General features: G+C 35.6%; 1 protein-coding gene across 2 annotated transcripts in view; it reads right to left on the bottom strand.

The window, feature by feature from the left end:
- Positions 1 to 7088: 7088 nt before the first annotated feature.
- The window catches only part of LOC144978791 (inactive phospholipase C-like protein 1), a 241163-nt gene continuing 233033 nt past the window's right edge, over positions 7089 to 15218 (bottom strand). For both annotated transcript variants that reach the window (XM_078925284.1, XM_078925285.1), the window contains exons 24-26: positions 15096 to 15188; positions 10976 to 11071; positions 7089 to 9216 (exon numbers count right to left, since the gene is read on the bottom strand). In XM_078925284.1, the coding sequence (XP_078781410.1) occupies positions 8521 to 9216; positions 10976 to 11071; positions 15096 to 15188 (885 nt within the window). In that variant the 3' untranslated portion in view covers positions 7089 to 8520. The remainder of the gene's footprint in view (positions 9217 to 10975; positions 11072 to 15095; positions 15189 to 15218) is intronic.

Here is a 15218-nt window from a genome sequence, read left to right as displayed (position 1 = left end):
ACACATTTAGGTTATATCAGCTAGGTTATATCAGCACCAGTAAAAAGGAAGAAAATGGGATAGTAAAAAGTTCTGGAATTACAATTAAAGCACCCAAGAAAAAGTAAGACAAAAGGGGAACGAGGAACAAATAGGGATCAGATGTAGATTCCAAGAGCATACCACCAATGTACTTAGTTTGAGATCACCTATAAGTCTCATCCGGACACAAGCACAAAATCCAACAAAGAGGAATACACTCAAATGCTTACATTATACATTAAAAATAAATATAATAATACATAACAGAGAGATGATTTACAAGGAAAAAAATATCATCTCCCAAAACAATAACTATGCATTCGACTGTTTCCCTCCCAGCCAGGACTCCGAACAGGGCCAAGTAATCCCATTCCAAGACAAAGACAGAAAGCATGTTGGAAAACAGATATAAGGAGATATAAGACACAGTATGTACCCCCCTGCCCACTATGGGAGGTCAGGATCCCCACCCAGTATTCGAACCTTATTCCGCCTGACAATTATACCATACAGACATGGTGAGTCACATTTTCTGAAATGGCATCGGATAAATTCGTCAATTAATTTGCATAAATTAATATTTTATTACGCCCATCTTCCACATTATTGGATATAATAACAATATTATTACACACTACTATCACACTTATACATTTATCAACTCCTTGAAATAAATAAACTGTACAAACAATCAATATGTATACAGATCATGCCTATATATATATATATATGTGTGTGTGTGTGTGTGTGTGTGTGTGTGTGTGTGTGTGTGTGTGAGTGTGTGTGTGTGTGTCATCAAGCATTTGCAAAATCACAGATAAAATTTTAACACTTATCATAACAATTAAACAAAAAAAAAAATAATTTAGCACAGAACTGGTTTTGTGTCATCGCAGTTGAAGCAACATAAAAATGTTAAAAAGTAACAAAAAGTGCTTAATGCTAGTGTGATCGATGAGTGCACAAAGGTCACCAATTTGAGATTCATAATATATATGAATATTTATATATATATAATATATATATATATATATATATATATATATATATATATATATGTATATTATGATAATTATAGCGTGTATCAACCTCAATAAAATATCGATAAAATATCGATAAAAATAAAAATGCATAGCAATCTCATTCTTATTCAAACCAACCATGGTAACTAAAAACAAACAAAAAGAAGAAGAAAAGCATTATGTCAACAAAAGGTTATATAAAGCGACATAAGGATACAAACCAAAAAAGGAAAAGCATATTTTTCATCATATATAATAAATAATAATAAGAGCATGATCATCATAATATGCATCGTGTTCAGATTGTAATCATTATATCTTCATCAAGTAATGCTTTTTAAAAAAGAATGTAATATATATTTATTGCTACATAATATGAAAGCCGATCAAAAAGCTGATTTTTAAAAAACGTATACAATACATTATAAGATTAATATTTCCTTCTTCAATTGCTAAAATCAAAAACAACAAACATTTACAAAACAAACAAACAAACAAACAAACAAACAAACATTTCAATATTTAACTCCTTTAAAGGATAAATTTCATGGCCAATGTAAGATTGTTAATCAATATTTATTTAGAAGAGAGATCAAGACAGTTTTGTTTGTGTGTTTACATTGGTCAAAGGTCATAGGTCATTTCAATAATAATGAAAATGATGGGACAGTCAAAATATTACTGATTATATATAAGGGATGACAAATTGTGTACCTCATATTCCAAATTATATAATGCTCAATGCGCATATATTTATATATTTAAATATATAAACAGAGTTTGAAGTTACAGGCGCCTTAGGAAAAAGTAAGAGCGTAAGAAAAACATGGGGGGCGGGGGGGGGGGGGGGGGGGGGGTTAAAAGAATAAAACATATGTGATCCATCTCTTCAAAATAATATCCTACCATAATGGAGAGAATGACTACAGATTCATCATTGCTTGTGTTATATTATTTCTGTTGCCCACTTAGTCGAGTGAGTCTTGAGAGAGAGGAAACCTAAATAGTGGGAGGGAAGGGAACAAGAAACAGCAAGACTTGCCCCCCTGTGCCAACAATGGGAAGTCAAAAGAAAACACCATCCATACACAGAGCAAGTAATTTTTTTAAAAATACATAATACATGAACATTTACATGTGCATCGATGTGTATATTATATGTAATAGATAGACAGGAGCATATCACAGAGAGAGAGAGTTAAAAAGGGATCACACAAAATTATATAGCCGTCCAATCTTCCATTACTCAAGCTTAAATGAACTATCAGCTTAAAGCGCGTCGTTTCTTCAAGTTCAATACTTTTAATTAAAATTTCAACTTCCCGTCTACATCATTAAAAACGTTAACTAATAATAAGTTATTATTTAAAACTCTTAAAAAATCATTGTTAAAAAAACAAAAACAAAAGACATAAATTATGAATAAAATTCTTTTTAAAAAAACACAAAATTCGCTACCGTCACTTGGCGTAACTTTGCCTCAAGGGGAAACTTTGCCTCTATGATTTATGGAGCATTTTGAATCACCTCAGCTTTGTTGCAGTAGTGTTAAAAGACTTGATTTTTTAACAATTGAAAAAAATTGCCACAAAACTAAACAATCTCTTATTGGTCCAAAATTCAAGAGGCAAAGTATCCGTGTTAGGCAAAATATCCCTATTAGGCAAAGCATCCCTATTAGGCAAAATATCCCTATTAGGCAAAATATCCCTATTAGGCAAAATATCCCTAATAGGCAAAGCATCCCTATTAAACAAACTATCCTTGTTAGACAAAGTATCCCATTAGACAAAGTTACGCTATTGGGCAAAGTATCCCTATTGGGCAAAGTATCCCTATTAGATAAAGTATCCCTATTAGATAAAGTATCCCTATAAGATAAAGTATCCCTATTAGATAAAGTATCCCTATTAGACGAAGTATCCATATTAGATAAAGTATCCCTATTAGAAAAAGTATCTCTATTAAACAAAGCATCCCTATTAGATAAAGTATCCCCTATTAGATAAAGTACCCCTATTAGATAAAGTATCCCTATTAGATAAAGCATCCCTATTAGATAAAGTATCCCTATTAGATAAAGTATCCCTATTAGATAAAGTATCCCTATTAGATAAAGAATCCCTATGAGATAAAGTATTCCTATTAGACAAAGTATCCCTATTGGGCAAAGTATCCCTATTAGACAAAGTATCCATTTTAGATAAAGTATCCCTATTAGATAAAGTATCCCTATTAGACAAAGTATCCCTATTAAACAAAGTATCCCAATTAGACAAAGTATCCCTATTAGATAAATAATCCATATTAGACAAAGTATCCCTATTACATAAATAATCCCTATTAGACAAAGTATCCCTATTAGATAAATAATCCCTATTAGACAAAGTATCCCTATTAAACAAAGTATCCCTATTAGACAAAGTATCCCTATTAGATAAATAATCCCTATTAGACAAAGTATCCCTATTAGATAAATAATCCCTATTAGACAAAGTATCCCTATTAGACAAAGTATCCATATTAGACAAAGTATCCCTATTAAACAAAGTATCCCTATTAGACAAAGTATCCCTATTAGATAAATAATCCCTATTAGACAAAGTATCCCTATTAGACACAGTATCCCTATTAGATAAAGAATTCCTATTAGACAAAGTATCCCTATTAGATAAATAATCCCTATTAGACAAAGTTACCCCTGTTGACAGTATTTATTATTTTTAATCACAGAAAGATTCCTTTCTTTCTTTGAACATTTATTGGTATCTCAAATCAGTTGACACAGCGATAATTAATTAATTAATAATTTCAATAATTTCATTTTAAACTCAATAAATAAACTGATTAATCAAATAAGCAACCATATAAATAAATAAACAAGTAAATGAATGAATGAATAAAGGAAGGAAGGAATGAATGAATTAATAAATATATAAATAAACAAATAAATGAATGAATCTATATATAAATAAATGAATGAATAATTAACTAAATAAATAAAGAGATAGATAAATAGATAATTAAATCTATAAACAAACGTAAATAAACACATCTATAAACAAATATCGCATTGTTCCATTTTGAGACAGATGACAGCTTCAGGAGGAGGGGGTGGGGCTTATTGTGTAATGACTTACATGAAAACATGTTATTGAATCTCTCAAGTTCTTCACCCACATTGTTGATTGTCTAAAAAGACCCCCCTCGCCTTCTTTCAATATATACAAAGAAAGCACGACAAAACGAACATCTCTCTCTCTCTCTCTCTCTCTCTCTCTCTCTCTCTCTGTGTGTGAGTGTGTGTGTCTCTCTCTCTCTCTCTCTGTTTGTCTCTCTCTCTCTCCTTTTCATCTATCTATCTATCTATCTATCTATATATATGCCACAAGATTGTTATATTTTTTTATGTCAGACCCCCAAATTAGGCCGCAAAATGGGTATCAACACAGATAATTAAAAATGTTCACCATAAATGTTGTTTTTTAACCTATACTGACGATACAGAATAATTAAAACCGCCCAATATTGGTTATTAAATTTTTTTTTTAAAAGACCCAAACCGCCCCTTAATATGAAATGTTTAATGTTCAACAATCTCTGTAAATTAGGTAATCATGAATAAAGAAAGAGGGACAAAGGACCCTCACCTCGATCATTAACCAATGCAGCTGGACAAAGAAATAATAGCACAAACACACACATATGTAACACACTCATGTTGACGTCATGACACACCACCCGGGCATTTTAATGGTCAACAGGCGCATGTGATGAGCGTTGACCAATCAGAATCATTCATTTGTAAAGTTGTCAAGGAAAAACCTAGACTTGTTTACAGTTTTTAAAGTTCATTATTGGTTGAACCATGAATTTGTGGAAACAGTCATGCTTACTCTGAGATAGATAAGGACACGCCCTTTGCTGTGGTAGGAAAAGACTTAATATTACTAATCCTTGGAAATGGTGGCTCTCTGAGAGAAAGTCAACTCTTGTTTTGAATGTTTCACTGATAGTTGCTTTTTTAAACTTAAAATATATATAACTTATCGTCAATACTTATGTTGAATTATTATGTTTTCATGTAGAAAAATGATTGTAATTTATGAAACATCCAAAAACTGAAATTCGATCATTTTGACCATTTCCACTTTAAAACCGCTTTTCTTCGTTTTCCAAATCCCGACTTAATACCGCTTCGAGGCGTAGGGTCACAAATATATATGGGGCTGTAAAAAAAATATAGATTTAAGTAAGATCAAAAGCACCGGAGAAAAAGTGACTGGTTCAAATAAGGCTCACAAACGGACGCCAAGATAAAACTATCAATGTAGTTAGTTTGAGGTCACCTAAAAGTCTCACCAAGACACAAGCACAGAATCCTTATGAGAGAAATACAAAATTTAGAACAAATCTGTCACACAAAAGAGAGATGATATACGAGGACAAACATATCATCTCCCCAAAACGACTATACATTTAATTGTTTCCCTCCGTGCCAATGAATCCGGCCAGGAAAAGCATCAAGCCAAGACAAAGGCAGAAAGCAACTCTGATCCATACAAGTCAAAAGATCCCACCAGGAAGATGATGTGATAGTGGTGCTTGCACTAGAGGTGGTACTGATTACAATGAGGGCAGTGATGATGTGGTTGTGGAGAGGGTGTTACTGTTGATGATGTGATAGTTGTGCTTGCACTAGAGGTGGTACTGATTACAATGAGGGCAGTGATGATGTGGTTGTGGAGTAAAGCTCCAAAACCTATTGGTAGTGATTGTAGTAATGGTAGTAGTGAGGACGATATGGTGTTGGTGGTTGTTGTAGTAGTAGCTGTAGTACAGGGCTGAGAATCTTCCGCCTAAATGGTGGTTTATCTCCGCCCATCACCATCACTATTCCGCCTTTTAAAAAGACTCACCACAACCACTACATCAACATCCCTTTCCCCACTACTTTTACAACCACCACCTGTACTACAACAACCATCACATCATCAGATACTTTGGGGTTGTATTTGGCATTGTGTTCATATATCATAATATAGTTCTAACCGGCAGTTATCTATTTAGATCTATACAATATTTAAACACAATATCAAATACCATCCGAATTCCCTTTTTGTGTGCGGAAATTCCTCTTTCGGCATTGAAATTCCTCCGAGTGGTGTCTGAATTTCCTGTGAGTCAAATTGAAAATTGGCGTCTCTGCAAAATTTACTATTCTTGTCAAATTTTCAATTCCTGTATCTAAGGAGTTATCTTTGTCTATTGATTTGACTGCATGAAAACGGTGCCTCACTTCAAAGTGGATTTCCTCAAAACTTGGTTTTTACACATTCTCTACTTCAAACGGTCATATCTCGGCAGTGAATAATCAGAATTTTATAAATTTGGTATTAAAAGTTTAAAGCATAAAATAAGCTATGATTGGGTACTACAAATCCAAAATTGAAGAATCCGACTTAATATCGTTTCGAGGCGGAGGGTCACATTTGTTCAATATCTGTCAATTTGAGAGAGGCACATTTAAATAAATAAATAGATAAATAACATTTCCTTTATTCATCCCATAGGAGAAATTTGTCTCCAGGGTCTATTCCAAGGGCAGAATGATATAACCCAGACGTCAGCCGCAGTGCAGCACCGCAAATTGAGCTAGGGTGAGGTGACTTGCTCAAGGCCGCACAGCGCTGCGGCAGGTGATCGAACTCAAGACATTTCGGGTACGAAGCAAAGACAGTAACACTGAGCCACGCTGCCCCTGTTTAGAGGTTTGTCTTAGTCACCCCCATTCCACAGTAACCAAAATCCTCTTCGGACAAAGAATGGGATTTCAATTGAATTTCAATAATGGGTAATAAATAACAAATATAATATTTGAACACAGGCGGATTACATTAGCAGCAGATGATGTTGAAATAATCTTAAAGCAGATTGAAGGTATTTAGCACTTATGTCGTTTTTGTTTGTTTTTTATTTTTCAATTAGAAAAATTTTAAAAATTAAACGTCATGTCTTCAATGCCTTAAAAAAATCAAAGAAAAATTTTTTTTTTAAATACTAAAATAAAGTTTAATAAAATAAAATACAATATGATTCCCATTCCTCAATTCCTAAACCAAAATGTTTTTCCTTGATCTCTCTAGAGAGAAGACCAGTATAGCCCAGGTGTCCTATGCAGTTCAAAGCCAGTAACCAATGATATGGTCTCAATGGGAGCGATCTAGATTCAGGTTTTCGTCCAATGGAGTCATCGATCACATGATTTGTAGCTGTCCAATGCGTGGATATTTCTCAATAAATGTAAACACGCTGCTTTGTTTAAGAAAGTTGTAAACATATCAATGGGTCATGCTGAACAAAATGACCAATCGTGATGTTAGATATTAAAAAAACTATGAACACTTTCCACTATGTAGGTAGGTCACTTTGGGCATGTTTTGCCATATGACCAATGACCTCGAGCACGCGGAAAGGGAATATAGATCATCCCCATTTCATGGTCAAGGTAAAACAAAATGTAATTATTTTTTTCTTTTAATGTTTTGTGAGGCAGGCTCGAAAGTGCTGTGCAGTATGTACTCAACCGTCTCGGTCTACAATGAAATCATTGACAAATTTGGATATCATGTTATTCCCCGTTAAAACAATTACAAAATAATAAACTAATTAGGTATGGAAAAAAACCCTAGCCATTCATTCAGTTTTTTTAAAGTTAATTTGTATTTAATTGTTACCAATGCTATCAATATTAAAATAATTTGATATGAGGAAGGAAAGAAAGAGGGAGGAGGGGAGCAGAATGGGAGATTTAACATCAACTGAAGCCACTCAAATTCTGATGATAAAGAGGATGAAAAATGTTCCAATATCAGGCGCCACAATCTAACAGTAGCTTGAATTATTTGAGGTTTTACAGTATGAAATAAAATTTTATGCTTTAGCAAATCGTGCTTTGAGAGTAATTTCTGGTTAATTAGTCAGTCTCTCTCTCTCTCTCTCTCTCTCTCTCTCTCTCTCTCTCTCTCTCTCCTCTCTCTCTCTCTCTCTCTCTCTCTCTTTCTATCTCTCTCTCTCTCTCTCTCTCTCTCTCTCTCTCTCTCTCTGTATCTCTCACATTCTTACTCTCTATTCTCGCCATCTCCATTTCACGTCTATATAAACTACCGATAATTCTTTCTTAAATATGAATAACATCTAAGTTAAAAAGTAATTCAAATTGTGCATAAAACATTTCTAGATAAAATGAATGCATATCTCTTCTGAGATGGAATACGTTATGAGTAGTCAAATAAAAAGCAAATTAAATCATAAAACATTTCTAGATAAAATGAATGCTAATCTCTTCTGAGATGGAATACGTTATGAGTAGTCAAATAAAAAGCAAATTAAATCATAAAAATTCAATCACACCGATTTCAAAACTTTATATAAAAATTACTGTTAAAAAAAAATGTTAAAAATGAACATTCGTCTGTCATGTGTTTTCTTCATGTTTCTTAACTGTATCATCATCATTATCATCATTATTTTTATCTTTACTATTTTCAACATTATCATCATCATTATCATCAACAACATTCGTCTCACTAGGACTCTGAGATTCGAGGCAGATTTCTTCATTCTTCTCCTGCACACACTCCTCACTTCCATTCAAACTGTCCTCTTGCCTTTCAACCTCAACATCGTTCGCTGTCGTCGTGTCAATTTCCTTCTTTTCTACCACCTTGTCCCTTTTCGATTCCCTCTCCTCATCAGCCACATTTGTGGATATGATGTCCGATGATGTGTTGATGTTATTGTTGGCGTAATGAACGGACACACTATCTCCATTCTCCTCCACGTTTATCTTTACTTTCTCAGTGGTCGTTGTCGTAGTTGTGTTGACATCGTCCATATTTTTACTGTTCATGGCATTGTTAGAGTTTGTGTCAGCTCTGTTTATATTTTCATTCGACCCCCCCTCCTGGCTCTCCGGCACGTGGATACTGCTGAATTTCTCAACCTCATCTTGCCTGTCGCCGATGCTACCAGCGCTGCCACCGCTACCACTGTCTTGATCTTGATGATGCTGTTGCTGTTGTTGTTGTTGTTGTTGTTGTTGTTGTTGTTGTTGTTGTTGAGAAAATGATGGATCCTTGGCTAGGCCAGTTGTTATTGCAGCTTCCTTAATCTGGGGAGTTTATGAATAAGTTAATTCGCAAATCAAGGAATTACTAAATGTGACAAATTAAATAAGTCTAGGTGTAAAAAGACTGCTAAAACCTTAAAATAAAATCATTATGATCAAAATATTTATTTTCATTTAAAGAAACCGTAATCTTACAAAATTGTTCTCAATAAACTCAGTGAGGTTAGAGTTAATACAATCCAAGCCAGAATTACGGGACAATATCTTTGGGAATGGAATTTTTTCTAAATAAAAAGTTTTACCCTTTCCAATACTCTTCAACAGTCGTAACGTCACTTCCTTCCTAATGACGCATGGTAACTTAGTAACACTGGCTCTAAACTATCGGAACAATGGCGGACGCCCGTATGAAATATTTCCCCGGCGAGCATCCAGAAGAAAAAAAACACATAAATTTGATCATGTTTTGACTTTTATCACAAGACATATGAAAAGTTCTAGCCAGCATGAAAAATAAAAAGTAATGATTTTCTTTGTTTAGAACCAAGATGGCCGCCGCTGCCGGGCAGCGTGACATCAGACTATTGAATCGTATTCCCAGCCCCTTAATCGTGACATCCCGCCGCTTAATGAGGACGAAATTTGACAATGACCATAGAAGAGCTTTTCTGTTGTCTGCAATCATTTCAAAATAAATGGTTCATAGAATGCAAATAACTCTAACAGAAGGGTCAACTGGGTGTGCGTGAGGTCGTACTTTTCATCACAGAGGTGTGAATGTTAGAATGTGCCTGTATACTTTGTTAGTGCCTAACGGACAGCTGTATGGTCGGAGAATTCGTCAGTCATTACATAGATGTGAAGAATAGAATTTACCTGTATACATTGTCAATGTCGTCAACTGACATCGTCACGTTCATGGTTATGGGTTGAGCTTTAAAAAAAACTGAGCTTTCTATAGCGCAATATCCACTAAATGTGCTCAAAGCACTTTACAAGGGGTTCCTGATCAACAGCAACATTTAACATGTAGGACGGCACATGACGCCTGTTAGGCGATATTACAATTTTTTGGACAAAGACAACGCTGTTAATGGCCAGGTACTCATTTTACACCTGAGTACGGTGAGAGAATTTGAGTAAAGAGCCTTTTCCAAGGACTCAACTATGCGCCGAGCGCGACGCTTGAACCCAGGACCTTCCGATCCGAAAGCGAGTGTCATACCACTAGACCACATAGCCGGTTACTGCATCACTTAATCCTCATTTTTAAAGTTGCTAACTAATGCAACCTTTATGAGTGGCATATTCGTTGATTGTTATGTGCAGTTAGATTTGTGTCTCATTTTAGAGCTATATTAGGGTGTCGTTTATTTTACACTATTAAGTGAAATGTCACTGTCTGATAAACTTTGATGCAATATTGACATGTAAAAGTGATTGCTACGAGATTCAAGCAATTATTAATGATGAAGGCAGTCGGTATAAAACTCACCGCATTGATATTCAATCATCCATTCTATATATCTTGGCCAACTAATTAATGAGCAGGGCTTCATTAAGAAGACAAGAACTTTCATTTGCTCGATTTCATGGCCAACGCTTAATTGGGACGATTTGTCGGGAACCGAGCCATCCCAGTAAGCCGGCTGGGACTGTTCTATGTCCAAAAATAAGAACATCCTTTTTGTGTGTTTATATTTGCATCATAGAATAGAGGATGTACACTCTTACTTGATTTAGTGACACAATGGGGGATAACTGTAATATTTTTCATGAATGTTTTGAAGACAAACCCTACCTGTCGAATGTACTCTATACAATCCTTCTTGCATTGGATTAAAAGATCCGCCTGGCCCTTTAACACTCGGATATTCCAAGCAAAGTTCTCTGTAGCCTGAAAAGAGAAAAATAAATAAAATAAATTTTTTAAACTATCAAAATTCCAATGTCATCATTGATAATAATGTGAAATTGAATGTAAGCTTCAATTTAATTACAAAAACAGATCAAATGAGCGTTTCGGCCTGCTCCACTCACTTTTCGGAATAAAAAATTCACCCCATATACCGGAGCATACTCAATGTCTCAATCATTTCTATGTTATATGTTTGTGTTGAGAATATTGGCTATTAAGCTTAACTGCTGGCCAGGTATCTTCGCGATGGTTGTGTGGCGAACCCGCGGTCTCCAGAAGTCGGTGAGAGAGAGCTCTAGACATGACCTGAGTTTGATACGAATATTTTTGTGTTCGTGGATAGCTCATGCGGTAGAGTCACGCTCTCACCGGCCAGGCGGAGTTGTCGTACCAATAAGGTCGCAGGTTCAAACCCCACCATCGCCGCGAAAATTTTTATTCTCTATTGTCTTCTGGCACTTTTCTACTCATTTCATCTCTTAATGTCATAATTGGCACTACAGTCGTATATGTGACCCTACGCCTCAAAGCGGTATTAAGTCGTGATTTGGAAAACGAAGAAAACCGGTTTTAAAGTGGAAATGGTCAAAATTATCAAATTTCATTTTTTGGTTGTTTCAGAAACTACAATCGTTTTTCTACATGAAAACATAATGATTCAACATAGATATTGACGATAAGTTATATAAATTCAAAGTTTTAAAATGCAACTATCAGAGAGACATTAAAAACGAGAGTTGACTTTCTCTCAGAGAGCCACCATTTCCAAAACTTAGTAATATTAAGTCTTTTCGTACACCAATACCATGTAAGATACCACAGCAAAGGGCGTGTCTTTATCTATCTCCAGGAAAGCATGACTGTTTCCATAATTTCCTGGTTCAACCAATAATGAACTTCAAAAACTGTAAACAAGTCTAGGTTTATCCCTGACAACCTTACAAATGAATGATTCTGATTGGTCAAGGATCATCATATGCACCTGTTGGCCATTAAAATGCCCGGCCAATGTGTCATGACGTCAGCATGCGTGTGTTACATATGTATTTAATACACACCGCGTGCTATTACTTCTTTGTCTATCTGCATTGGTTAATGATTGAGATGAGGGTCCTTTGTCCCTCTTTCTTTATTCATGAAATTATAGGACATGCTAAGACTTTAATAGGACAAGAGTTGCGCAATCTTACACTTACAGAGATTGTTGTAGGATAAACATTTAATTTTAAGCACAAAAGCATAATAGTAAATAGAGCCTTTTACAATTAATGAACTGCAGATGGAAATGCGTGTAACTAAAAAATGAAAAAGAGTTAGATGTATGGATAGATAAACAGAAAGAGAAACGGGCCTATCAATGTATAAATAGATTTGGTAGATAGATAGATAGATAGATAGATAGATAGATAGATAGATAGATAGATAGATAGATAGATAGATAGATAGATAGATAGATAGATAGATAGATAGATAGATAGATGAAAAAGAGAGAGAGAGAGAGAGAGAGAGAGAGAGAGAGAGAGAGAAGAGAGAGAGAGAGAGAGAGAGATGTTCGTTTTGTCGTGCTTTCTTTGTATACTGAAAGAAGGGGGAGTCTTTTTAGACAATCAACAATGTGGTGAACGCTAAGAAAAACTTGACAGATTCAATAACATGTTTACATGTATGTCATTACACAATAAGCCCCACCCCCTCCTCCTCAAGCTGTCATCTGACTCAAAATGGAAACAATGCAATGAATAATTTGACCAGCCCATTTCTTTAATTGCAATCTCATTGGTCAATGTTTCCAGTTGATTGACTATGACTTATTTTGAAACAAAATGCTTTCTTAAACTATCCTACAATTCTTTGCTCCGCCTCCATCCCTTTCTTCATATCTACCTCACTCTCTCCGTCTCCCTTTGTTTCTGTCACACATACAAACACACACACACACAAACACACACACACACAAAGTTATACAGTCAGGCTTCAATCTTTACTCTATTTCCCTCCTGCCCTCTTAATGCACAAGCAGTCTCTCTCCCCTCCCCCTCTCGCTCCTCTCTTTCTTTATCTCTCTCTCTCTCTCTCTCTCTCTCTCTCTCTCTCTCTCTCTCTCTCTCTCTCTCTCTCTCTCTCTCTCTCTCCTCCTATCCGTCTTCACACAAACACACACATACAAACACACACACACACAGAGAGTTATACAGTCAGGCTTCAATCTTTACTCTATTTCCCTCCTGCCCTCTTAATGCACAAGCAGTCTCTCTCCCCTCCCCCTCTCGCTCCTCTCTTTCTTTATCTCTCTCTCTCTCTCTCTCTCTCTCTCTCTCTCTCTCTCTCTCTCTCTCTCTCTCTCTCTCCCTCTCTCTATCCGTCTTCACACAAACACACACATACATGCGCTCACTGGATTAATTTTCATGTTCACCTTCCTGTACTTACCAATAATAGCTAATCACAAATACTTTGGCCTCAAACTTTAGCCTCATTAGCTTTTCAAGTTCGTGTTGCTCTACTTATCACTAGATGAACTTTCAGAACTCTCTCTCACCCTCTCTCGCTCTCTCTCTCTCTCTCTCTCTCTCTCTCTCTCTCTCTCTCTCTCTCTCTCTCAAACACACACACACACACACGCACACACACACACACACACACTACAACCACCACAACCACATTTTCATCACGACCACTTCTACTACAACCACCACCACCACCACATCTTCACTACCACTACTACTTCAACCACCACCACCACATCAGTACCACTACTACTACAACCACCACCACCACATCATCATCACTACCACTACTACGACTACTATTACTACTGCAGCTACAGCCATAATCACTTCGTCATCATCACTACTACTGCTACTGCTACTATTACTACTACTACTACAACTACTACTACAACCACCAACACCACATCATCCTCACTACCACCATTACTACAATCACTACCATTAGGTTTTGGAGCTTTACTTGATTAGAAATAAGGAAACTTTGGGGTTGTATTCGGCAATATGTTAAAATATCATAAAATAGTTCTAATCAGTTATCTATACAATATTTAAACACAGTACCAAATACCGTCCCAATTCACTTTTTTAGTGCGGAAATTCCTCTTTCGGCATTGAAATCCTCCAAGTGGTGTCTGAAATACCTGTGAGTCAAATTGAAAATTGGCATCTCTGCAAATTTTACTATTCTCGTCAAAGTTTCAATGCCCGTATCTAAGGAGTTATCTTTGCCTATTGATTTGACTGTGCATGAAAACGGTGCCTCACTTCAAAGTCGATTTTCTCAGAACTTGGTTTTTACACATACCGTACTTGAAACGATCATATCTCGGCAATGAATAATCCGAATTTTATCAATTTGGTATCAAATTCTAAAGCATAAAATAAGCAATGATTGGGTACCAAAAACCCAAAATTGAAGAATCCGACTTAATACCGTTTCGAGGCGGAGGGTCACATATATAAAAAAATAAATCTTTATCAAAATCTCATTTTAAGATGTCTAGATTCAGAAAAGTTTAGACACAGCTGACTCTAAATCTGTTGTGTTCACACACAATTTGGAAAGAGCATTTCAGTCTTTGATATTGTGGGATGCAAATGAATATTTGAAGATGTTTGAGTTTGTAGATAGGCGTTTTAGTGTTTTTGAATGGGTTTTACTTGGAATGCATGAATTTCGTTGTAAGTCTAGTTGTTCTGGTAAGAAGACCAACATTTCATTTGTAATTTTGAACATGAGAGTTAGTCATTGTTCTTTCCATCTGCCTTGTAAGGGAGACCATCCAAGCTGTGTGATCATTTCTGTTATGCTGCTATGGGGGCTGTAGTCATTTATGGCAAATGTAAAGTATTAATTTTGTCTTGGGACCCCATGTAAAACTTTTTGAGCACATTTAGCGGATATTGTGCTTGATGAAATTATTCAAAAACTTATGAAAAAAAAAAAAGAGACAAGTTGGTGAATAAAGATATGAAAGAAACCCCAGGCCTACCTTGGCCAGCTTCCTTCCCCTTAGACCAGCTTGCTGACAAATATTGTCCAATTCCTCATGCCACTCAAGACCTGCCCTCTGGCTGTGAAGAAGCTGAAATAAACATGCGTCAAACTATTTTAA

The sequence above is a fragment of the Berghia stephanieae genome, chromosome 8 (genome assembly GCF_034508935.2).
Source record: "Berghia stephanieae isolate SIO BIC M18660-M18661 chromosome 8, UCSD_Bste_1.3, whole genome shotgun sequence".
NCBI lineage: Eukaryota > Metazoa > Mollusca > Gastropoda > Nudibranchia > Aeolidiidae > Berghia > Berghia stephanieae.
This window is presented reverse-complemented; position numbering and strand designations above follow the sequence as displayed.